Below are 26,979 nucleotides of genomic sequence, written 5' to 3'. Positions count from 1 at the left end.
TCAAAAAATAGGTCAATATACACCCACACTCAAACTGCCAGGCCGCCCTAAATCCATCACAGTACTACGGAAGACACGACTACAAGAAGCCCCACAGAAGCATTTCAGTTGGTCTAATGGAGAAGAGCTTGAGGTGACAGTTGGTACGACGAGGTCACAAACAAGGTTCTGCAAATGGATCATAGCCAGAAAGAAATGAACAATTTTCAGATGTGAGCAGCATACAAAGTTTCTCACACACTGGTCTCTTCCGCTACTGCATTTGTACATAGTGATCACTGCCAGGAGCAGCATCTTTATAAAGAACTGGAGTGAAACATATAGCTAATTATATTTTACATGATTTCCCAAAGCTACTATAGACAGAAATTGCTTTGTAATCTTTGCCATCACTGCAGAGTCAATGCACACAGAAGCAATCTAAAATCTAGCCTGGATCTTTCATGATTAACATTTTACTTACTAAATTGAAATAAAAGAAAAGTAGTGTAAGTAGCAAATTTTGCAGTCTGTTCCCTTTCTCAGGCATGCCAGTTTAAATAAAGTAAGTTAACTAAATAATATAGACCAAAGATGGTAAATAATTAGCACACTTGCTGCTGCTTTTCCCAATGTTGTTTGCTTCCTGCAGTCTTTCCCACTGGGTCTTCACAGGGTCTTGGAATTCTTATTAACACCACATACTAGGGAACCACTACCAATTCATGAGAACTGGCAAGAGTGGAATTTTATGGCCGCCCCTGCCCTAGACAGCTACTGGACATCTTCTGCCTCAGAAGCTGGACAATAACTTCCTTTCAACATATAAGACTTATAGTTCTCATAGTGGGTGCTGGTATAAGTTTTTCAACTTCTAAGCCAGGAGATCCAGATATGGGCTCTACATATTATGCCTATATCTGAAACAATAAAGGCTAGAGGTTAAGATGTTTGTCTACAGCCTTGCTACTCCAATAATAGTCCTTAGACCAGCGGCACCAGCAGCACCTGGAGCTTGTTAATAATGCAGAATCTCAGCCCTGACCCAGACTTACTGAATTAGAATCTTCATTTAAAGATCCATATCTTTGATTCATATGCACATTAAGGTCTGCCTAGACTAGAGAACACGGAACAAAGCACAATTTTTCTCTCCAAATAGCTATGACTTTCATGCATGTAAAATTCAGCTCTCTGGGTTTAGTAACATGCCTCTTGATCTAGATTCTACCTTCAGATTGTCTATTCTTTTTATTTGGATATATGTAGGGTGTAACTAAGCAGCCATGGGCAAATTCAGTTTTCCAATGATAAGAAATGCACTACTTGGGTACATAATAATTATTAAGGATTTTACAAATATCTTCTCACTTAATATAATAAGCATTCCAGAGAAGTAACATCTTAAGAGGAAAAAAAAATAACTAAAGGTTAAAAGCAATAAATAACAAAACTTTTTAAAATAACAAAAGTTCTATTTTAATCAAAGTTGTCAGTGAACATTACTATTGCAACGAAAGAATGGCTAGGGATGTCATTAAGAAGAGAAGCATGCATACTAGATGGGGTATCAGTTTGGTGTGGTCACCACATTTCAGGGTCTGGAATCCTTAATTTTGCATTTTCAGAAAGAGTTGACTTTGGGACCACACCCAGAGTTGATTACCCTCAAAGGACTGGTTGAACTCACTCAAGCCTCAGAAATTGCTGTTGGGCCCAGAGGAGACCTTTTCCGTGGCCAGCAAACTTATGTCCACAAGCTAAGAAGCCAAATTCTTAGTGTCGAATGCCTAGAAAGATGAAATAATCATCCAAAGCTAGTCAGGGAGCAGAGGATCAGGGAAAAGGAAGGTAAGTAACAAAACAATATTTGGGGGGCTCCATTTTCCTAGAGTCCATGTATTCCATTACTCTTGCTTGAACAAGATCTTTCTTTAGACAAGTAGCAACAAAATCAATTAAGTGTTAGCTTTCTTAGTACAATTCATTCCAGCCTGCATCCCCCAATTGGAATTGGGCACTCCCAAATGTCTGCAGCCACACAGCTGCTCAATACTGCAATTGAAAATCTCACCCCTGCACAGACCACATAGTTAAAATCGAGCTTTGCATTTTACAATGCTGCAAATATCTTTCTCATGAAGAGTTCTCCAGAGGATTCATGTATTCCATGACTAAACCTCTTAAAGCTCTGGAGAGAGCTAAGTAAGACAAGAAGTATGTCATGTATGTTTGTATCTCGCCTTGTGGAAGTTTAATACTTAAAAGCACTGATATTGTGAAGTGTTTCAGAAGAGAAAGAGGTGACATCATTACAGCAAAGAGGTTATGAGGGAGGGATGTTGCAAGGGTAAGAATTCCTTCTCCCGAACACACATTCTCTAAACTGTCATAAAGAATGTGTGGCCTCTGTGAATGAAGCCATTTCCCCATGGTGGGTCCTGGCTGTTTCTAGTTTGGACCATATTAATCTATATATGTTCTTTATGTTTGAATGTTTAAGAGCAGAGAAAGGGGTGATTTCCCGGAGAATTCAAGTGAACTTCTTTCAAAGTCTTGTTCAATATTGAGAGCTCATTGCCTACTGTTCTAGGAGCATCTGTTCAGTCATAAATAAGGGAAGTCCAGGACCAAACGCAGTGGATTAGAAGTGATTAAGTATATGTGCAAAGTAGAGAACATCAGATTTCTGATTCATTTGTGCATACAACTTTTATTTATCCACCGCAACAGCTCAATTAAATTACCTGAGAGCTAAAGAATTTAAACCCAAGAAAGTCTCACTTCAGCAACTATCATAATTGCCTTAAGAAACAACGTCAAATAACATTATACAGTCAACTCTTAATTATGCATGTCAAGAGAGCCCGGTGAGACAGGGATAATTGGCATTCAAAAGTAATCCTCAAACTTTAACTAAGAGCTAAAGTCTCTCCTATGACTAAACCTCTTAGTGGAACATTGAATGGAGGAAAGTTGATTGGTGAAATGTTTAGTTCTGTTGTCCCCTGACTACCCTTTGGTTGAAATGCAAAATAATAGTCAGTCAACCAGAGAGAGATGGAAGAAGAGCAAAGGTGCTAGATAATCCACAAACTGGAAAATAAAATCAGAAAAGTTAGAGTTCCTTATATTTGTAAATGTGATTATTTGGAGAAGTCTTTGTAAGACCGGTCTTTTGCAAACTGCTGTCCCTTGGCAGCTGTGACTCAATGACCCTCCTGTAAATTAAGTAAACCTAATTTTCACTGCAGACAGTTGTGCTCTGTCGGAGTCCCAGCATTTATTTCACAAAGATGTTTGCAAAAAGTTACCTGTGTGTCTTATGTTAACAACGAAACCATGTGTAACAGAATTCATTTTAACGCAGACAAAAACGCTAAGATGCCTGGTTATCATTCACTAGCAAGAACACTGGATAACTTCATACTTGACCTAGACAAGCTCTGAAATTGTTGGCTTGTTTTAAAAAGGACCATTACTGAAAAAGACAGCTCGTTAGAGCCAGGAAAACCTAATATAAAACCTCACTTAAGACACTACAGCACCCACATATTTCATCCAAGGTGATTTAAAACTATTCCACCTTAACATTCCTGTAAAAATCATGTTTGCATCGAATAAAATACTACGTATTTTCTTTGATCTTTCAATTAAGTTCTTCCAAGATTGGTAGCATGGTGTGTACTGCACCTGAGTCAGGACAGGTTAATCAGTTTGCCAGACAGAGCCCACAAATAAGTTATTGCTGGATCTCTGAAATCTTGAGTTAAAGCTAGGGGGATTATAGTTGGAGAAAAGAATAAGGTAGATTTTGGAGTTTCCTTGACATCTTTAAGACTAAAACAGATAACCATCTCTCTCCTACCTGCCTGAAAGAAAGAAGTAGGTATCTTCTCGTGAACCCTCCCATCTCTCCAGTACCACTAATCTGGATGCCTAGAGAAGGGGAGTTCAAAAGCCTTACAGAAGAAACAGGGAACCTAACCATCCACACGTGGCTATTCAATTTTTCTGGTACTTCCACTGATAATCGTTCTATCTGGTTTCTTCCTAACATCTCTGAGCCTTGTCAGCTCACCAGATCATCATTCAGCTGCTAAAGCGGGGGGAAAAAAGTAATTATTGTTATTAAATAGCCAAAATTGAAACTAGCCAGGAAGTTGATCCTGCCAAAACAAACATTTAAGCATTGGACAATGGGGCCACCTACAGGATCAGGGGTTTGCTATCTGCGCTGGAGCCCGTTCAAGCCCAGAGGCAGAGAGCGGTCCTGCGGAACCTCCTCATGTCCCCCCACTGAGTCTGCTCCCACGGTATTCCGAAGGCCCGCGGGCTCATTTAGGAGAAATACTAAGGGCTAGGAGGGTTGAAGCAATTTCTTGCGCTGCCTTAACACAGAACTTGATCCACAGTTTACTGAGTGGTTACGAAACACGTGGCTCCTGAAGGTCTTCCTGCTCTCCTTCCAACGGCCGCGGCGGCCGCACGCGCCTAAAGCAGGAGAGCTCGGCGGGGATGTCAGGGCGCCCGCGGCGCGGAGGCCGCCCCGGCGGGGCCCCAACGGAGCCCGCGCCTCGGCCCGACGCGCAGCCAAGGATACGCTCCAAGTAGTAGGCGCCCTCGGCCGCCACCGCCTCGGCGGTGGCCCCGGCACTCGTCAGGCCCACGCCCAGCGCTTCTTCCAGGACCCGAAGGGCCGACGGAGCCATGCCTTCCTCCGCCGCCATCGCCGGCGCTCCCGGGCCCGCCCCTGCCGGCCAGCACGTCCCTAAGGCCAGCCTGACGCCGCCGCCGGCGGCCCCACGCAGCTCTCGCGAGAGCCCGACTCCGCCTCGCCCCGCCCACCCGGCCAGCGCTGGGTACCGAAGGGCGGCCCGAGCCAGACGCGTTGGAGCCCTCTGAGTTTCCCGGGTTACCAGGGCAACGTCGTTGCCTAGTTACCCTGAGAGCTGGGGACGCGGCTCCTGGAGTGGACGAGATAAAACGCGAGGAACAGTCGGCTTGGATTATACACATTTTCTTACCGAGGCAGCTTGGTTTTCTTTCGTTTTGACCCTGTCCTTTCTTTCTCACTTCATTTTCTCCCGTAAATTGCCTTTCTCTTGGTTCTTACATGCCCGTCATCAGTCCCCGGATTTTAGATGTGTGTAGAGCCCCAAAGTCCCCAGGGAAAACTCCTGAAAAAGAGGGCGGGGGGAACCCTGGAAATCATAATTGAGAGATTGATCCAGGGGAACTACCATCCTCAGATGCTTAGCAATAAAAAGCTGGGGGGGGGAGGGGGGTTACCTAAGTCAATTCCATTTTGTGCTCTTTGAAAGCATTTATCTGGAGATGCGTTTTGACTTTGGTTTTATAACTGGCACTTGGAATAATATTTGTGTATGTAGCTGAAGCATCTACAGGGCCCTTTTCTTTGCAGGCTGTTTTTCATTCTACATTTCTTGATGAAAATTGGATGCAAATAGCAACAAATATAGTGGTAACAGCAAAAAGATAGTGGTAACTCCGTAAGGAGGTGATTGAGAGCCCGGGTGTTGGAACCAGAGTGGCTGCATACGCAGCCTGGCTCCCTTGCTTACTCGCGATGAAACCTCTGGCAAACTGTATAATGCCTCTAGGCCCCAGTTCCTCATTTGTCAAGTGGGGATATAGTATTACTTACCTCAAAGTATTGTTGCAAGGCGTAAAACAACATAAAGCATTAAGAACTCATCAGGCACATAGTAGACACTAAGAAATACCTGTTATTTCTATTGAATTAAATTGTTTTTTTGGGTTTTGTTTTTTAGAATAATCAAGGGCCACAATTAGACATAATAATTGGAAAATTTGTTCTGGTATTTATTCTCTTTTTTCCTTTGAGGAAGATTAGCCCTGAGCTAACTGCTGCCAATCCTCCTCTTTTTGCTGAGGATGATTGGCCCTGAGCTAACATCCGTGCCCATCTTTCTCTACTTTATATGTGGGACACCTACCACAGCATGGCATGCCAAGTGGTGCCATGTCCGCACCCGGGATCTGAACCCAGCGAACCCTGGTGTGCCAAAACAGAAAGTGTGAACTTACTGCGCCACCAGACTGGCCCCATGGTATTTATTCTTTTAATAAGTTACTCTTTTTCCTTGAATGCTCACATCAACCATATTCTGAGCATAAATAAGCATTAAATTCAAGGAACAATGATAAGAGGCTGAAAATATAGGTAAGAAACTGAAATTGGGAAATCTACCACTTTTATAGAAAGCCTGCTCTTTATTCCAGAGGGGGGTTATTTCATCACTCAGGATTGTTTCCTGTAAAGAAGCCTGAGAAATGACCTGGGTAAGGGCGGTAAGTGCCTTTCACACCTGGCAAGACATGTAGGAGCATGGAAGAATCATGGAGGAGGGTCTCTTGAACAGTCAATACTTACTTGAATTTTGTGGGTGGGTCTATTACGGTGGCTCTTTCTTAGTTTTTAGATACAGTATGTCAGATTCTACAGACAGATTTGAATCCTGGCTCTTCTGTATGACAGTAATTAATTTAAGCTCCCTGAGGCATAGTTTCCTCTTCTCTCAAATGGAGATTTTAATAGCTACCTTATTAAAATATGAAGAATAAATGAAGTGAAATATGTAAAAAGCACTTATCATCACCATGTTCAGCATATTAAATATTTTCAATAAATAATTGTTAATAAAATTTACTCAAAATAGTGAGTGGATATGCTAATCCTAAGTTGGACATTGTATTTGTGAGGAATATACATATATAGGAACATGTTTTTCTCTTCTTCTTTTTTTTTCTTTAACATCTGTTGCCAATCTTCCTCTTTTTGCTGAGCAAGAGTCACCCTGAGCTAACATCTGTTTCTAATCTTCCTCTATTTTCTATGTGAGCTGCTACCACAGCATGCTCACTGATAGACGGGTGGCGTAGGTCCATGCTGGGAACCAAACCTGGGCTGCTGAAATGGAGCATGCTGAACTTAACCACAGAGCCACCAGGGCTGACCCTATAGGAACATTTTTAAGACAAAACTTAAATCTTTCTAGGGGCCGGCCTCGTGGCCGAGTGGTTAAGTTTGCACGTTCTGCTGTGGCAGCCCAGGGTTTTGCTGGTTCGGATCCTGGGTATGGACGTGGCACCACTCGTTGGGCCACATTGAGGCAGTGTCCCACATGCCACAAGTAGAAGGACCTGCAATTAAAATATACAACTATCTACCAGGGGGATTTGGGAAGATAAAGCAGGAAAAAAAAAGAAGATTGGCAAAAAAAACCCACAAATATTTCTAGAATATCCAGCACTCAAAAACGAGGAAGATTGTAATAGAGTCATAAGAAAATAAATGAAATATGGCCAGTATCCACTGCTTAAGTTAGAGAAGTGGGAAACGTTCTTGTCAAAAGAGCTAAAAAAAAAAGTCTTCTAATGCAAAGAAGTATCATGACTGGATTACTCCAAAAAAATTTCTGGAAGTCTAATTCTCTAAGGGTTCCAAATAACCAAAGTTTCAATTCAGAGTTACCAATTTGATTATGTCCATTTCATGGATTTTAAATTTAGAGGTCACCCAAGATATTTGTGGCTCAATATAATTTGAACACAGTCCACAGGGACCTAAGCAGCAGTTCATTTAACAATCCAAATTAGAAGCATCTTTAATATTTTATTTTGTAAACCCGTAGATCTCTACAGTGAGTAATATTTTTTAAAAGCAATGAAATAAAAGCAAAAATAATCTTAACAAATATAAAGAGAACCAATAATTGCCTTCAGATAAAAATAGGATGCAACTTTTCTAGGTGACTGCTAATATCGTAAAACTAGCATGTCTTTGCAGCAGATGAATTTGAAAATAATCCTTTTGCATTGGTATTCTTGTTCTGTTAATTGATGGCTTAATTAAAAAGGAGTGTGAAAGCCTTACTACTAAAACCCCGAGAACTTCAGATCACACTAGTGGTTTCAGTTATAATGCCATCCTATAACCCTTCCATCCTATAGGCCGTCCTTTTTACAATATTTTACAAACTTCCTTGAAGTGGAAAAAAAGAAAGCGCCTTAACATTTTAATGAATGAACCTCAAGCTCTCTAGTTTCCTTTTGACTAGGTTCCTGAAAGAGGTAAATAAAGAAAACCAGTGGAGACGATCAAAATGAAGCAACAATCACAAAGGACAACAGATTTTATTTCCTTCCAGCCTAAATGCTCCATTTTTGTAAAAGTGAAATTATTTTTAAAAGCAAACAGAAAGGAATCTGACAATGGATTTGCTCTCTGCATGTATAGTTTCAAAGCAGAAAACTCATATGCAAAGATATAGTAAAGGTAAAGTACTATTCAATTTTCAGAAGCTATGAAGGTTCATTTGCTATCAAGCCATTTACTGATACATCTTTTTATAAAAATAACTATCTTATTTTCTTTCAAAACTTCACAGTAAGTGGTAGGATGTTTTAGAATTTCAGAATCCATAGATGTAGCGGTAATTGGCTGTGGTGGAACTTATCATTTTTCAACTATACAGCTATATTTTCCGTTTTTTCACTATCAACCATTTGAAACTCTGTGTCTCTTGTGTTCTTTTCCCATGTGGTTTAAAATAGGCTCCACCTTCCGCCTCTTGTGAGGGGGACATGACCCAGGCATAACCTAATAAGAACATCTCATTTCTCTTGGCTACAGGGATCAGTTGCCAAATTGAAATGTAACCTAAAAGAAGCCAATGAGATTTGGTGGGAATTTGTTGGGAATTGTGGGAAAGAGACTTTCATTCCCTTCCTTGAGACTTAAGTTTTAAAGTTGCCACAGCCACCTTGCAAGTATGAAGAAAATTTCTGTCCAAGAATTGAGTAAACATGGAGGGCCTGGGTGAAAGAAAGAGAAAACTTGAGTCCAGATAGAATCACTTGAGCCTCTATATACATGTATATATTCCCTCGCTCTGTCAGCTAAGAGGGCTGACACACAACAACATCGCCATTGCAATGAGCATACCTAGCACCCAGATCTTGGTTTCTAACACCAATTCCAATAAAAAGAACAGCCATTGGAGAAATGGCTGTATCTAAGATTGGCCTTGGAATATACAAGATGAGCCTGAAAGTGCCAGAAAGTAAGAAGTGCCCCCACTCACTAAAAATCTCGTAAGAATGAGGGTATATCGAAGAGACGTGGGCCAACTGAAAGAGCTCCCAAAAACGTACAAAGCTAGAAAAATTTGAGCAACAAAATTAAGAAAGTAGTAGTGAAGTACAACCCAAAGTATAAAAGAAATATCTATGAGTCCATACTGATATAATAAATGATTACATAAATAAATAAATGAAGGGGATTGGACACATCTCCTGTAAGAAAGCATTCCAAATAATGCAGGTAAAAACACCCCATCCCAGGAGTGGAGCATAACTCCTCACTCCTGCACTGTGGACCCAACGTGGTGACTTCCTCGCAGAGTACAACACGAAAAGGAAGGACAAAGAGTAGCTTTACGGTGGAGAAATCTGACAACCACCACCTCAAAAACCCATACCCCATGACTAGTCACGAGAAAAACACGAGACAAATGTCAGGTGAGGGACATTCTACAAATTATGTTACTGGGACTCCTCAAAATAGTCCACATCAAATACAAGGAAAGTGAGAAACTGTCACAACCGCGAAACTCCTAAGGAGGCATGATGACTAAATGTAATGTGGCGTCCCGGAACAAAACATGGGCATTAAGTAAAAACTAAGGACAGTTGAGTAAAGAATGGACTTTGGCTAATGATAATGTACCGATATTTGTTCATTAGATGGGACAAATGTACCATATCAATGTAAGATGTTAACATTAGGGGAAACTGCATGTGGGTATATGGGGACTTTCTATGCTGTATTCCCAACTTCTTAGTAAATCTAAAAGTATTCCAAAATAAAAAGTTTATTTTCTTTTAAATTACTTGAATCTTGATTCTAGTGTAGCCTTAAACAAAATTCATCCCTTGACCTTTGTCTTATATGAAACAATAAATTACTTTTATTCTTAAAGATTGGCAACTGAGCTAACATCTGTTGCCAAACTTCTTTTTTCTTTCTCCCCAAAGTCCCCCAGTACATAGTTGTGTATTTTAACTGTGGATCCTTCTAGTTGTGGCATGTGGGACACCGCCTCAGCATGGCCTGATGGGCGGTGCCATGTCCACACCCAGGATCTGAACTCGTGAAACCCTGGACCACCGAAGCAGAGGGTTTGAACTTAACCACTGGGCCACCGGCCGGCCCCTTGAAACAATAAATTACTTTTCCTTACACAAGTTTCCATTGGGGTTTCTGTCACTTGCCAGTCAACAAGACCTAGCTGATACATTGACTCTATATAGAATCTTTATTATTTTCATACTATTTGACGATATACTTTACTGCTAAGGGGTTTTTTCTAAAAATGTCTGATATAACTTACACATGTGCATTTAGACTGAAGAAAACTTTTCTCCCCACACAGGTGGAAGAAGTACAGTTTGTTTTCACACATAGGAGAAAACTGAGTGGGCTAATTTAGACATCCAGGGCACTCTCCTCTATCTTGTCCGCTAGTTGGCCACTTCCCCCATCTAAAGACTGAGAAGAGAAAGACAACAGATGTGGTGATATGAAAGGGAAGAACAATGGCAATGATTGGAAGGACAGAGGAATTGAGCAGAGAGCAGTGCTGGGTTGGAGGTAGGAGCCGGAGAAGTTGTAGGTAGAAAAGGAAGTCTGACTTGAGAGGCCATGATGACAGTTCCGGCCACGAACATCTAACGACATCTAATGACCACTTCAAGCACTGGAGGCTCACTATGGAAATTCTGCTGTCCAGTATTCACTGCATGCAGCAATTTCCAAGACAGCTGTGTGAGATGGCCCTTTCTTCCAGGCACTGCAAGTTCAATTGCCATATTCCCATAACTGAAAACAGCAAAGCAGATTTATCTAAAGCATTTTCTAATCCTTGATTGACTATATTTCTTAGCATATCCACAATTACTCACAGTACTAGAAATAAAGTAGGAAAAAAAAGAAAGAAAAAAGTATGAAAAGAAAACCTTTCCTCTGAGGCATATACCTGTAACGCTCAATTTTTGGGGGTTGAGTTTGAATTTTTGAGAAAAATTTGAATTTTTCCTTTTTGAAAAGACAACTCTTTTTTTCTTCCTCCAGTGGGAAAGTAGGGCTGGTAGTGGATAGGCCAGTTAGCACATTGTATCTAGAGTGGTCACTTCCCAGGAATGTTGAGAGAGAGAGTTGTGTCTCAAAGAATTTATCAAAGCCAGAGAACTGTAAACTGAATTTCCAGAGACAACGCACAGAGCCACAGAAGTCACAGATTCAGGCAAAATGAAAGCAGTGGATTAAATGGTAGATAATGGGCGAAAATCCAAGACGACTATGTGAATTAAGAAAGAGATTTTGATTATTGTAATGAAAAAAATATGGGGCTGGCTCCATGGCCGAGTGGTTCAGATCATGGGTGCGGACATGGCACCACTCGTCAGGCCATGTTGAGGCGGTGTCCCACATCCCACAACTAGAAGGACCTGCAAATAAGACATACAACTATGTACTGGGTGGGTGGGGGGGGGGGGGGGGGGTTGGGAAATAAAGCAGAAAAAAAAAAGATTGGCAACAGTTGTTAGCCCAGGTGCCAATCCTTAAAAATATAAACAAGGAAGATTGGCAATGGTTGTTAGCCTAGGTGCCAATCTTTAAAAAGAATATATATATATATATATATATTTGTTGTGATAGGCAAATTCTTCAGTTCAATATCCATACTTGTTTTAAACCCTACTTTAAATCTAGATATTTTTGGTGTTAATTAAAGTTCTAGATGCACCTTCCTCCAACCTGACACAGACACACCTCACCCTGATTTTGAGATCTTGCACATTTCGTTTTTCTTATCAATAATTTTGTAAGTTAATTAGGCACAAGCAGGTGCATCTAAATTTTTGGTAAAATCTGCAGGAGAAAAATAATTCATGATTTACAAGAATATCAGAGGGACTTTGGTGACAATAGTTGCTGATGACAAACAAGAGCAGGAGAAAGGGGACTGGAGGCGAGGGTGGTACAAGTAGGCTGACAACTAAGAAGCCTCTGATTTTCCCTACTTCAGCAGGAATCTATGAAAATTGACATTCTATCCATATTCCCTAAGATCACCCTTGCATTTCCAGAAGAATATTATTTTTAAATTCTTTAATAACTCCAATATCCAAAGTTTACTTATGTAAATTTACTCATTCATTAGCTTTCTTCATATTTATATACTTTAAACAGTCAATGCCTTAAAATGATTTTTTGTTTTTACATAGAAACATTTGAAATACACAAAAAGAAATGGGATATAAAATATTCATATGAGTGAACTTAGCAGCCAGAGAACACTTGAATAGGGGACCGTTGTTCCCAGAGACTGAGGAGGATGAGAATCATTGCTGGATGATCAAGAAGTTATAATAAACATACCAGGAAGTCCAATGGCTACTGGATTGTATCCTTGAACTTAGGAGGAAATAAATATTCTATTTTCTAAGAAAGCTTCCGTCATGAAAAACAGAATCTTTTTAATAAGATTATTCACAATTTTGCCTTCCAGGAGTGAAAAGTAATCTGGAAAATGCTTCTGAAAATCTGTCCTTCTACACAGTTTGCGCCTGTGGAGACCTCTCAGCTAACTGCCCCCCCTCAAAGCACTCTCAGCTTCTGTTGTCTACACACTGTTACCTCTGGGCCACAGTAACACCAGCACATGAAGACAATTACTTGTTGGAGTAGAGAGACAGAGCCTTAAAGTAGGAGTGATTTCATGATTACTGTTGGCTTCCCAATGATGAAAATAAGACTGATGAGAGCTAACCCTTCCAGAGTGACAGAATGCTATATCCGGAACAGTTCATTGGCTCCCACAACAATCCTTTAAAGCAGTTACTGAGACAGAGATGAGGAAACTAAGATGCGGAGAGAATCAGTAACTTGCACAAACTCCCTCACTGAGGCAGTGCTAAGCAGATGCAATCTTCACCCGCGGGGCATGCAGCTATCTTTGAGATGGGAGGATTAGCCTGGTGGTGAGGCTCCTCAATGTCCCTCTCCCCTCATTCCAATGTGGAGCAGCCTTTCCTCTTACATTCGGTCTCTACACGCAGTAATGAAAACCCTTCCCTTGGAGTTAACCTGCTCCCTCAGGGTCAGGATTCACATCAACCTTCACTAAACTCTAAACAAATAAAAGAATTAGAGAGTGAGGAGTCTATTTTCTTCTCCTAACCAATTTGTTCGTCTCTTCAGAAAAAAAGTTTCCAGTTTCTTATATGTTTTTTCAAAGATATTCTTCAGTAAAGTCTGTGTAGTGTTCTACCATGTGTCTAAAGAAAAATATGAATACTTATGTGGTCTTGGATATACTTCCTTAAAAATGTTTTTCAGACATTGATCCAAGTCAGTATATAGAGAAATTTCACATCCTTTTTAGTGGCTATATAGTACTCATTTGTGCAGATATATCATAATTCATTTAAGCAGACTTTAGGCCATTTTTCTGGCTTTATTTCAAGCCTTGGCACTCCACCCAAGCTGGGAATGAGAACAATCATCTTCCCTTCTTTCTAACCAAATCTGACTAGAGTGGAAGGTTCAGGAATGCACTATGTACTCCTGGGGAAATGGCCCTCTTCTCATTTTCTGTCTCTGCAATTCCTTCAGCCAGTTCATTGTTGAGTATTGTATGGAAGCTTCTCCAACACATATAATAAAATACTTAATGTTTAGAGTTTTCATAATTAGTTTGCGTTTTAAAATGTTAAAAAAAATTTAAATGTGGGGCTGGCCCCGTGGCCGAGTGGTTGAGTTCGCGCGCTCCGCTGCAGGTGGCCCAGTGTTTCGTCGGTTCGAATCCTGGGCGCGGACATGGCACTGCTCGTCAGACCACGCTGAGGCAGCATCCCACATGCCACAACTAGAAGAACCCACAACGAAGAATACACAACTATGTACCGGGGGGCTTTGGGGAGAAAACGGAAAAAAATAAAATCTTTAAAAAAAAAAAAAAAATTTAAATGTAACACAATTGAAGGTTCAGAGAGACTTTTGAAATTCTCTCTCATGGCAAAATTTCCCAACTTGTTTCCTTGTTAGTAATCACGGATGCAGTTCTTCTTCAAAGGAACAAAGAATCATTACATTTTTAAAAGTTAGTGCTTAGGTTGCAGTGATTGGCCAATTTTAATAAACAAAAGTGCTAAAATTATTTGCATATTCAGCAGAGCTCTATCTGTACCATTCTCTGGAAGAATAATGAAAACTGTAATAAGGGAAGACATATATCTTCTCAAAGTCACATTTCTAAATCAACTATAATATGACTAAATGTCAGCAAATCAATAAGTCAACATGTGGCTTTTCTTGCTTCATGATCCTTGACACAGTCAGGATATGCAAAATGTCTGGTGGAGATCAATGGATGCAGTTAAAGACGAGGATGAAGAGCCAAGCAGGAATTATACATAGGAGCCACTATAGGCCTATATTATATGAGGCCATGAACCTCATTCTAAAAGTAATAAGAAGCCACTGAATGATTTAAGCAAGAGAGAAAAATGGCCAGATTTTAGGGTTCTTAACGTAAAAAAAAAACTATTTGTAACTTATCCTTTTAATTAAAGATATAATTATAAATAAAGCATATACATATATATGCTTATTAAATGCATTCTTTTTCATTTCATTTTTGTTTGCCTCGTCCTTCCCAATCTCCTCTCCCTCCCCCTTCTCCCCACATTAGCTCACTCTCTCCAAGGTTATCCATGTTAAAAACAAGATATCCATCTATATTTTTCTCCATGTTTATTTGCAGCCCACCATGGCCTCTAAGCATCACTTCATGTTTTTGCTGAGTGTGCCAGATTACAAGGCCTATCAGTCTCCCAATACTGAGCAGTTTCTCTAGTCACATATGTAGCTAAGTAGGTCAAGGAGACTACAATTCAAGTAACTACAATGACTTTGCTATACCTACCAGGTAACTCCTTGCTCCCCAGGGGGAGGGGGACTGGCTTATTTGCATAAATAAAGTTCATTTTGCATAAATATTTGCATATTTGCATAAATAAAGTTCACTGAATTTTATTCTTTAATAGACATATAATACAATTTATTTAACTTTCCACCATATAATGCCACCATGAGCAATATTAGAATAAAATGCATGTACATATACCCTTGCTTAATGGTAGTATGATTTCTATGGTATAGATTCTGCAGAATAGTGGAAGATCTGGGTCAAAGGATAAATTTGTTTTTAATTTCAATACATGTTTCCAGATAACTTTTGCCAAAAAACTGTAAAACCTGACATTTATATCTGCAATTTATACATGTATAGTTTTCTCTTTAATTTTTGACTCTCTGCTGGGGGTAACATGACATCTCAATATTATTTCCTAAGAACCAGTGGGCTATAGTGTCCTTTTATGACTGTTGTCATTTCAGTTTAATATACTGTAAAGTGTCTTTTATCTTCTTCCTCATCTATATTTTTTGTCAGTTTGTGAGAGCTGTTTGTAAATTATTGATATCAGGCCTTAGCCTATCAATTCTGTTACAAATATTTGTCCACGATATTTATTATCTTGGTATTGACTTTATTTATAATATGTTTTGAAATGAAAAACTTTCACTTTTCCTGTAGTCAACTACGGCTTTATTTTCTTTTACATCTTTTGGTTTCACAGTCTTGATTAAGAATATTTTGCCAAACCTTAGATATTACAAACACTCCTAAATTCTAAAAACTCTCAAGGTTCTTATTTTTTTGTATTTCATATTTAAGTCTTTAATTCATCTGGAGTTTACTTTTGCGTAGGACATAAAATAAATTCCAATTTTATTTCTTCCAAATCGATAGATCACAATACCAGAATTAAAAATAATTTTTCTTTTCCCATTGAACATATCATTTTATATATTAAATTCTCTCTTTTACTGAGATTTATTTATGAAATGGATTTATTTATTGTATTGTATATAACTGGTTCATCTGTTTCTATACCAATGCCGTATTGATTTATGTTTAGTGGTTTTTCAATTTTGATGTTCTCATATTTGGCATGTCAAGTGCCTTTTCCTGTTCCTCTTTTATTCTTAGCTCTTTTTGGGCACTAAACATTAAGATTAATTTATACATGTCCCCTCCTTTGAAAAAAACCACATTGAGATTCTAACTTGAACTGCATTATATATGTTAATTTTAGAATTTACTTCCTAATAATGTCTTCCTTTCCAAAGACACAGTAGGCCTATCCATTTGTTTGATTCTTTTCAGTACTTTCAACAAGATTTTCTATTTTTGTGTCATGAGATATTTAAAACATATATAAAAGTATGGCAAATCATTTACTATGTACCTTCTAGAGAGAGAAAATGATTTTTTCACTTGAGAAAATATTTCATATATAACTCCTGGTTGTGATGAGTTCTTTGATTTAAATCACTTTATTTTGTCCCGTTGAAGCATTTTCTATGATTTCACTTCATTTGACTTATTTAACAGTTATTGAATTTAATCAATGTCTTCTAAAAACTATTTTCAGGTAAAATCCTATTTAGCTTTTGTTCTGTTCTAACTCATTTTTGACCAACTTATCTGCATTGATTGCTTCCTTTTGATATGTTACACTACAAAACACCAAATAAATAATAAAGAAACATGGTCCATTCAAATAAAGGATTTAATAAGTTAAGATCTGAATTGGTTCAGGTTTAATAATCTCACACTGTCTTCTCTTTCTACAGACTCCTATTAGCCTTCTAATCTTCCCTTTCTCCTTTCTTTGCCTTTCTCATATTCAAATTTCTAACTATTTAAAACTCTATATGTGACTTTTTTCGGTCTTCAGAAGAAAGAAGCAGAGTCAAAAATGTAGCATTCAATGCAATACATATTTATTGATTTCCTCCATGTACAACTCTCAGTACTAGGCATCAATGATGGGAAGGGCATACGGATTCAAAAATGAATAGCGCATGGTTCCTTCTTCCAAGGAGCTTACGATCTGATAGAGAATTCTAATTTGAAAAATTACTCAAGAAAGAATGACTGCTCCTGCAATATATAATAGCATAAAATTGGGAAATCTTACCGAGACAATGAGAGGGGCAAAAAAGACATAGCTTGGGTTAAGAATGAAATGAAGACTAACAAGAAGAAAAAACAAATCCAAAAAATTAAAAGGAAAAGTAGATTCTTTAATACATGATGGTACGTAACCATATGGAATACATTTTGAAAATACATTTGAAAAATTTATGATATCATAGTTGAGTTTCTATTTAAAATTGTAAACTAACTATATAATTTAAAGGTACAAAACAAGCTTCTCACAAGTTGTTCTCTAAGTGTAGTGTTCAGACGAGCAGTGCATCACTTGGGAACTTGCTAGAAATGCAAATTCTAGGGCCCATCACGGACGTATGAATCAGAATCTTTGAGGTGAGCCTTGGTAATCTGTGTTTTAACAAGCTGTCCAGGTGATTCTGACAGGCACTGACGTTTAGGAACCATGGTCCTATCACATTTTTCCTAATTTTCCAACAGTTGTCTTCATTGCATCTGGATGTAAAGGATGCACCAACAGTACTTGTAAACAGATGTTTGTACAATCTGTTCTGTTGATTAACTAACAGATACTGGAGCTGTCTCTGGCCTGGCCACTCATTAAGTAGTCAGTGGGTCACCAGCATATGCAGGAAATCTCCTTACCAAACTTTGATCTCTAGATAATCCAGCCCATCTTTTACCTGCTAATCATGAAAGCTTTTCCCAGTAGATAAGTATGCCTACAGTTATTTTAATTACTACTCAAAAGAGATCAGATGACATTGCCTTCAAAATGAGACATGACATTAATTCCACCTCCAAAATGGTTATTTACAGTGCCCTGGGGAGCGTCTGTAAAAGAGACAGATAGCAAAATAGCAATGAGTAGTCTCCAAAAATAAAAAAAAAGTGAAAACAAAACACACAAAGAGAATGTATTTCATCAGCCTTGAATCACACTTCCTAAACAGCTGGGAACGTGAGCAAGACAAATAAAATAACTGATGAAACTCAAACCCTGCTTTTGCCAATGAAGTGATGCACGTGAGTGCATAGAAAGTATTTGAATGGATTTCATCCAGGTGAGATTTGCAAGTGTGTTAAGTAAAATAATACAACCCTTAAGACCGAAAAATCGTTACATATAAATATGGAGAGTTTTCTCTATTAATTTTACTGACATAAATAAAAGTATCATAGGCATATTATGCCTCTTAACAAACTATAAGTTTCATCATCAGTGCTGGAGCTTCATCGTCATTAGCTGGCAGGTGAAATGGGTCAAAGGCAGGTAAAGACTAGAAGGAACTTTTTGAACCGGCGTTTGATGACTGTCAGAGTTGTAAAGCACAAGAAATTGAAGAAAACCCAAGCGCAAGAAGAAAATATTAGTGACTACAGGGAATACTGTATAGTCATAGCTAGTGCAAGCTCTGAAGCAACTATTTACCAGCAGGGTGACATTGGAAAAGCTACCTAACCCTTATGGGCTTCAATTACTCATCCATAACACAGGATTATAAAATGACTTACGTGGAGTTCTATCGAAGTTTCTGGAACATCATAAAGGCTCAATGAATCTCACATATTAATTATTTTTATAGATTGATCTAAGATCAGTATGCCTCCTGGGGCTTAGCAGATCTGCCAAATTTGAACAACTGGCATAATGATAAAGCTGAGCATCGTTTCCTTTGAAGCATTCCCAGATGTCTCCCCCAGAACGTCTGTTGCCCTAGAGTTTCTCTTTCAACTTTTTGAGGAATTGAATAAGAACAGGAAGCCTGAGGGCATTGATTCTCAAAGTGTGTTCCAGCCATCAGTAAAGTAGATTTCAGTAAAATGATTCCCATATTTCTACTTATATCTAGTTTAAAATAGAAGATAATTCTCCCATATAGAGCAAAACCCTTAGTGAGAAAATATTCTAACAGGTCGTCCAGGGAGGGGAGAGTCCCAAAACTTCTCCAATAAACATTGCCAAATTTAGTAAAATTGACAGTGAATTAGCAGATGCACCAGGTTTAACCTGGATTTCATCGCACTCAAAATATTTGAAAACACTTGATCAGTGACTAAATTAAAAATGTGGATTATAATTTTTCAGTTAATCAACTCATCGTCTTGACTTCTGACCACAGAAAGTATTCATTTATCTTTCTAATAGTCAAATTCTAAAAACAGAATTATTTCTACTTCATTTCAATTTGATATTTAAATGTGTGAACACAAATAATATTTGGTATAAAGTGGACAAAACACATTTATTTAAGGAAAAAGCTATGACACCATCAAAAATGGGAATTGATTGATTTTGTAGAAGTTAATATGTTGTTTCATTTATTTTAAAATATATTTGCTCCAAGACTAATTCAACAATATACTACAGAACCACTGAAGTGGGGCTTATAAGGTTATTTTTCAGCCTGTCAGAAAATATTTAATAGTTCAAAAAATAAATCAATTGCCCAAACCATTGCTAGTTGAAATAAACAAGTCAAGAAATAAATCAACATTATGTCAGAAATATATCAACACTTTTTTCAGTTGATAAATTTTTCCTTTTGACATCACCATCATTATTGTGCTAGGAAATTTCCATTTGTAAATTCAAAAATATAACTTCTTTTCTTTTTCATTCATTTCATCTATCATCTGTTTGAGAATTCAAATTTTTCTTTACCTACTCTTTCACCCATTTCTATATTCATCTTCATGGTGCTAAGTTAAGCAGTATAAAGTTTGAACTCTCGCTATTTAAAAGCTTCTGATAAGTTGAATAAACACTCTAATTATTTCACATATGAAAGCAGCCAAAACTACTGAAAAGGGGCAACGCTTGACTTTAGTTACCCACCACTGTGACCTCCTTCCAAAGAGACTAAATTATTTTCTGCTAAGACTACAGAATCGTTACAACTGAAGTGCAAAGTGTAATCAATCTATATCTTATTTATAAAAAAGGAAAGTTTTTGACTTAGAGGGAAAAAAATCTCTCAACTGAATTTATTTCCACACCAAAAACAGATTAAATCAAAAGTGTAACATTTTCCTATTTAGAGTTGACCTTTGCTCAATGAATCACATGTAAGATATCTTCATATTTTTGAACGAATGAGTTTTGAAAGGAAAAGAGGAGGGTAGAAATAAAACTAGTGATGTAACTAAAAGGACAAGGTTTAATTTTTGCCAATGTGAAAATATTAACTGGTTATAAAATTTTGAAAGAAACTATATATTATAAATAAAATCATAAATCAATGTAATCTGGTTTAAAACTAGGAAATAGCAAACCAGAAAACAGAGAACATTTAAAAAAGCTAAATATTATAAAACCCAAGCTACCTAGAACTCTGAATAATTTGTTAGTTTGGATGGTCAGATTTTTTTTTTTTTAAGATTTTATTTTCTTCTTTTTCTCCCCAAAGCCCCCTGGTACCTAGTTGTATATTTCAGTTGTGGGTCCTTCTAGTTGTGACATGTGGGACGCTGCCTCAGCGTGGTTTGATGAGCAGTGCCATGTCCGCGCCCAGGATTCGAACCAACAAAACACTGGGCTGCCTGCAGCGGAGCCCATGAACTTAACCACTCAGCCCTGGGGCCAGCCCCTGGATGGTCAGATTTTAAAGGCATGTGATGTTTCACCGCTAAAAGTTAAAAAGAAACAGTTTAGCACATGAATGTTTCTAAAAGGTATTGTACGTTTCTCTGAATCCTTAAATAAAGACATTTGCTGAAACTCTAAATCAGCTTCCAGATAATAGAGCATCATTATTATAAACATTTGCTATTTCACTCTCCATAAATCAAAGTTATGTAACACAGTTTGACCCATTTTAAGTGTCTCTAGACTTTGTACTTTGTGATCCGATAGCTGCTTTCAATAATTACACAGTTTCCCCCTTTGTAGACAAACTACTCTCTCTTACTTCTCCATGCTATCTGTGTGCCTCCATATAGCATCATCTAGAGTTTATTTTGCTGTTTCTGATCTGTAGAGGACCCAGTAGAGCTGTGTGCAAAATAATAATAAACATCTCCTGCAAACAAACCAAGTGAAACAAGGTGCCATTAAACCAGGGGATATTTCTTTACCAGGAGCCTTTTCTGCTTACCTCTGGTCAGAGGCAGAACTTGTACTCAGGGTAGGTAATATTGCTTACCAGTGAATTCCAAATGGGTGAAATGTTATCATTTGAGGAGAATACAATTAGCATAAGAAAAATAATATGTTTATATTCAGTCTATTAATGTAAACCAGTTTATATAACAAAAAAAGCTTAAATTTAAAGGATAAATTATACCAGTGTTTTTAAAGGCACTCATCATAGGCAAACAATAAAATAATCATATTTAAATTGTCTTAGAATTTGTGCACTTACTAAGAAAGATCACGAACAAATAAAAAATTGTTCCAGTAATTTTTTTACATATGTGTTTGATCTCAGAATCTTAGAGTCATAGTTTTAGACACGGAAACTTTAAAAGATGATCCTTTTCTTCCTTTTGTTTTACAGATGTCAGCCTGATGCATAGATCAATGTATAAATTAATGACGGAACAAAGAGAATTGGAAGCCAATAAACTCATAGCTAGGTTTTTGCTATGTTTATTAACGTATGTATTAACTCATGCTCAACAGAATAATTCTAATGTATGTCAACTATCAATTCCTAAACAAAGACCACCAAAAAAGCTGTACATCAATCAAAGCTAAATGCACCAAATTTACTTCAGCAAAGGAGATTATCATCACCTTGACAGTCTTAGAACTATTTCAAAGGTAGAGGTTAGGGAAGAATATTTAGGGAGTTTGGAGTCTGCTCACAAGTGTTTCAAGTCTTTCAAGGGCGATCTGGTTAGAATAGGACAGTTAGTGCCCTGATAGTTTAGGATCTGAGGTGAAAGTCTGAAAGTCGTGATAAACTAACTGATGTCCTAAGAGGTGTGTTGTTTACTCAGGTGAGCAAACGTATCCTGACGAGCGAGTTCCCGCCCAGAGAAGCAGACTGTTCACCCAGAAAACTTGCTTTGTGAGCGTCTTTTGAAGCAAACAGCAAAGAAGCTTATTGGTTTGGAGTCTGATTTAAAATTTTCTGGCTCAGAGTAAAGTAATGTTGACCCAGGCAGTCTCCGATTACTTTCTGAGGTCTGCTCTGACCTCAGGAACATCACGGAATCAGTTAGTCTCATTAGCAGAATGAAGCGCAGGCTCTTACCAGGCAGTCGGAACATCTTGAAGTCTTCAGCGGTCAGCTATTGCCACAAAACTGGGGCCTTACAAACCACGCTGAAACTCAAGAGCAGACAACAACAAGACTTGCTTTCTTGCTCATGCCTGGGTGAGTCAGCTGGGATTCAGCTGAGCTGGGCCCGGCTCCGTGAGGCTTGGCTCCAAAGCACGGGTTGAATCCAGGTTTTTTCCAGGTGTCTTTCATCCTCCTTGACAAGAGACTACACAAAGCCTGTTCTTCTCTTGGCAAACACAAAGAGCGCAAGAGGGCAAATCCAACTCATTCAAGCACATGTCAGGCCTTTGTGCATGTCACATCTACTAACATTCCCACTGACCAAAGTAAAACTCAAAAATCAAATCCAAAACTCTATCCACCGGCCCTGTGGCCCTCTCAAGGACTGAAGAATGGGGTCTCAACCATTCAGTCCACCTGATCTTTTGAAAGAAACACTCCTAAATTTAGCCTTCAAACATCCTCAGTCAGAGATGGTTTGGCATGGTAGAAAGTCTCTGTGCAGGCAGAGAAAAGTACTCAAATATGATTAACATGGATAATTTCTCCCCCACCTCATTCATGATATCATTCTTACAAATCAGTTTCTAGCCTGTTAAAATTAGAATTTAATGAACTTTTGGGATTGGACCAATCAAGGAAACTAGAAAATACTTAAATACTGATTTCACATGAGCTTGTTTCTATGTTAAATAACTTAAATGTATCCAATAAATCTATCAACTGATGATGAATATGTAAGAATCTTACAGTTTACATAACCTTATCTGTGAGATAAAATGGCTTCAGGGCCCCTTGATTTTTTAAGTAGCCCCAAAAGAGCTATCATTGTTCAAATTATAACCTTCTTTCTTTCTTTCCAAGCTCTCAATGGCTATTTTTCTTTTTTTTGAAGAAGAAGAAGAGTAGCCTTGAGCTAGCATCTGCAGCCAATCCTCCTCTTTTTGTCGAGGAAGATTTGCCCTCAGCTAGCATTTGTGCCCATCTTCCTCTATTTTATATGTGGAACGCCTACCACAGCTTGGTTTGATAAGCAGTGTATAGGTTTGTGGCCAGGACCCGGACCAGCAAACCCTGGGCCACTGAAGTGGAGTGTGGAAATGTAACCTCTACACCATAGGGCTGGCCCTTCTCAATGGCTATTTCTAAAACTTCAATACCCTTTTGCTCCAATGAGCATACTCTGTGTTTTCGGTGTAACTATAACAAAACTAGGGAGAACAGAGTGAATTATAAACTACCAAAAACTTATTTAAAATTCACATTAAAGTGATTAACAATTCAAGCCAAAGTTATCAATGCACAGTGATAGTTTGTTATTTTTAAAGAAGACAGTCCTGAAGTGGTTTTGGCCATAAGTCCAAATGTCAGCCCCAAAAGGATGAGAGTGTCAAATTATCGTACCCACAGTCTGCCTGTACAGTACTAATATAACTCATGACCTAGTGACAAAGCACTGGTTTTACTTTCTAGATAACAGTAATTAACCCTAATTAATTAATAAATGATCAGATTATACAGAACTAGCAATATTGCTGAGAAGCAATCTCATTTTAAGAAAATAACTATTCTGAAGTGAAATTCTAACCCTACAAAGTTCAACAGAAGCCACTAGATCTACAAAACAATAACATCAATATTCCCACATTTTATCAGAATCTTCTATCATACACTTATAAAAATTTCTTAAATGTGAAAGCACAGAAGCATGGTGTCACTGCTACTTTTCACTCTCTCCATGTTAACTATTATTTGCTTAAGACCTTACACAATATTTCTATTAAATTAAGGTAATTTAATATAACATAATTTAATATAACTACTAATAACTGGTTCATTTATTTGAAATTATGCTGAGCTCCTCCTGTGTGCCCGGTAGGGTACTAGGCATCGGAGATACAAAGTGGAAAAAAACTCAATTTGGGAGTAATTGGAGTTTTACTGGAAAATTGAACAGGTATGTTCCTCTTATTTAACCTTAGTGTGAGCACACGCCTCAAAACCAACGCTTTCTGCAAACTGTCCATGAGGAGTTTGCGGGTCATGATGCTGCCCTCTAGGAATCACTGGAAGGATAGCAATCAGAATAAACAGCAGAAAACAGACGCATAAAAAGAGGTACAAACCAAACACTATGGGGAATTCAAAGGACCAGCCTATCAGGATTCACGAAGGATCTCCTTTGGAACTTGCCTTGAAGAATGTAAAGTTTCGGGAAAACATCGGAAAGGAAACAAACGATTGCTGGTGAAGAAAGGCATACAAACAAAAGTGCAAAAGCAGGAAGGAAATTAATATTGTCAAAGAACAGTAAATCGTTTGGTTGAAACACTGGATTAATAGAGCATGTCTTAGTCCATTCGGGCTGCTATAACAAAGTACCACAGACTGGGTGGTTAACAAACCATAGAAATTTATTCTCACAGTTCGGGAGGCTGGAAGTCCAAGATCAAGGTGCTAGCATGGTCACTTTTCTGATGAGGGCCTTCTTCCTAGCACATAGCACCTTTTCCCTACACCTCGAGTGTGGAAGGGGCTAGGAATCTCTCTGGCACTAATCCCATTCATGAGAATTCTACCCTCGTGACTTAAGCATCTTCCAAAGGCCCTGCCTACTGATATCATCACCTTTGCAGGTTAGGGTTTCAACATATAAACTTTGGGGGGACACAAACATTCAGACCATAGCAGAGAGGAAGAAATAAAAAGCAGTTATAATACTTATATTAAACATAAAAGGTAGTTCTTGATATATGCTTGCTGCTCCCACAATCTAACACCTTTCTACCTCACCCCTCATCTCTCCCCATACCCGCAACATTAGAGAGTTGTTTCTTTGGTGCTTTTAGGTTGTGCTGGGAAAGGTGTCCACTCACCCTATCATTCATTTAATCCAGCCACAACGTCCCTCTTCCTGTTCTTGAACAAAGCCATCTCACCTGAGGAAGACTGTCCCTGAGCTAACATCTCTGCCTATCTTCCTCTATTTATATGTGGGTCACTGCCACAGCATGGCTTGATGAGTGATCTAAGTCTATGCCAGGGATCTGAACTTGTAAACCCGGGCTGCTGAAGCAAAGCATGCCAAACTTAACTAATATGTCACCAGGCCAGCCCCCGAAGCCGTCTCATTCTTATCTAAGGTCTTAGTGCTGCTTTGCCCTCCTGCTGGAAATCTATTACCCCGGACAAACATCTTACATGGTATTTTCTTTGTACCTTCTATTTCTACTTGCAATTTGTATACATTTGTTTTCTTATTAATTTAGTGCCCATTTTCACCACCAAGGAGGGACTTTATCTTATTCAGCACTTATTCCAGTGCCAAAATAGTGCCTAGCACTTGGAAGACCATCAATAAGTATTTGATGAGTGAATGAATGAGTGAATGAATGAATTAGTGACTTTTATTCTCCAGCCTCAAAGAATCCCTAAACCAGAGAATAAATGTCTCAATAACATTCACTGAAGACAGTTTTCTCTTAAACAGTATCTTCAAAACCTAGTCACCAATCAAAATTAGAAGACTTTCCTAATTTGTCCGGAAAAATGAAGGCACTGTTTTATTTTTGCATATTTATACTTAAATAAGTCATAAGATTATGGCTAATCATTATTTTTCATTAACATTAGCTGGAAATATTATTTTATCTTATTTAAAGAATAGAAAACAGAAATACCATAACATTAAGACACAAAATGAAGATAGAGACACTCTGGTTTGCAAAAGTAAAGGGTATTTTACCGAGCTTGTGATCCCCACACTCTCCTGGGAACAGTTTGTGTAATGTCTCTATCCTCGCTGACAGAAACAATTTTCCATGAAAGCTTGTCTAAGCGAGGCCCCTTTTGCCCATAACATAGTAGCTTCTTGGTTTTCCTGTCAACTCAGGCCCTTCCAACACCATAGCGACATATATTCAGGCAGTGCCATTAACAGGTGAGGCAGAATTTGAGCTTTTGGTATTTTATGTGCTGCAGAAGTTAGACTGTAAAAACTCTAGATGCATCACAGCTCCCGAGTGTTTCATGTTTGAGAGTGCCATTGCAATTCCAGGTCCTCCCTCACGGTCAGGAACCTCGTGAAAAAGTCCTAAATGACATAAATCTCATAGAGCAGCTAAGGATAAAAAGATCTCCATCAACGTATTCCCATAAACACCAACTAGGTTGTAAAAAAAGAAATCTCCAAGGAATGCTTTGATGGAGTGAGACCATGAAAACTGTAGGTCATAGGGGAAGGTATTCTCCAGTATAAGGGCATTTTACAAGAAGAAACAAAGGGAGACAGTCGATTAAAGTTGTAAAAAAGCCTTTAGTAGGCAAGTCAATTACCAAATGCAGTTTACTCTATTCTGTTTGATCATCAAGCTGCACAAAATCTGTTTGAACAATATGCTTTCCCAACTTAAGAGATTTCCTTTAAAATCTGAATATGATACGGAAATAATAATGGTACTATTAATAATGCCGGATTTTCTTCAGTTTTACAGATCAGGAAACTGCATTGAAAGGTTCAGAACTTTCCTAAGAACATCAAGCAACCAAGCGGTGGTGCTGAGACGAGAACCCCGATAGTGGGCTTCAAAATACTTGACTTCCCTTTTGCATCTAGCAGGCAGCTTACCACCCTA

General features: G+C 38.3%; 1 protein-coding gene across 7 annotated transcripts in view; it reads right to left on the bottom strand.

Annotated features, from left to right (window-relative positions):
* SPAG16 (sperm associated antigen 16) overlaps positions 1-26,979 on the bottom strand; it is a 1,027,170-nt gene that overhangs the window by 907,753 nt on the left and 92,438 nt on the right. The window contains exon 1 of one of the 7 annotated variants that reach the window (XM_014740282.3): positions 4,583-4,806. The exons of 3 other annotated variants lie outside the window; for them this stretch is intronic. In XM_014740282.3, the coding sequence (XP_014595768.3) occupies positions 4,583-4,709 (127 nt within the window). In that variant the 5' untranslated portion in view covers positions 4,710-4,806. Of the gene's footprint in view, positions 1-4,192; positions 4,475-4,582; positions 4,807-26,979 lie in introns of those variants that run through there. 3 more of the 7 variants (XM_070269231.1, XM_070269232.1, XM_070269233.1) reach the window with 3 other exon arrangements.

The sequence above is a fragment of the Equus caballus genome, chromosome 6, assembly GCF_041296265.1.
Source record: "Equus caballus isolate H_3958 breed thoroughbred chromosome 6, TB-T2T, whole genome shotgun sequence".
In the NCBI taxonomy this organism is placed as follows: Eukaryota; Metazoa; Chordata; class Mammalia; order Perissodactyla; family Equidae; genus Equus; species Equus caballus.
This window is presented reverse-complemented; position numbering and strand designations above follow the sequence as displayed.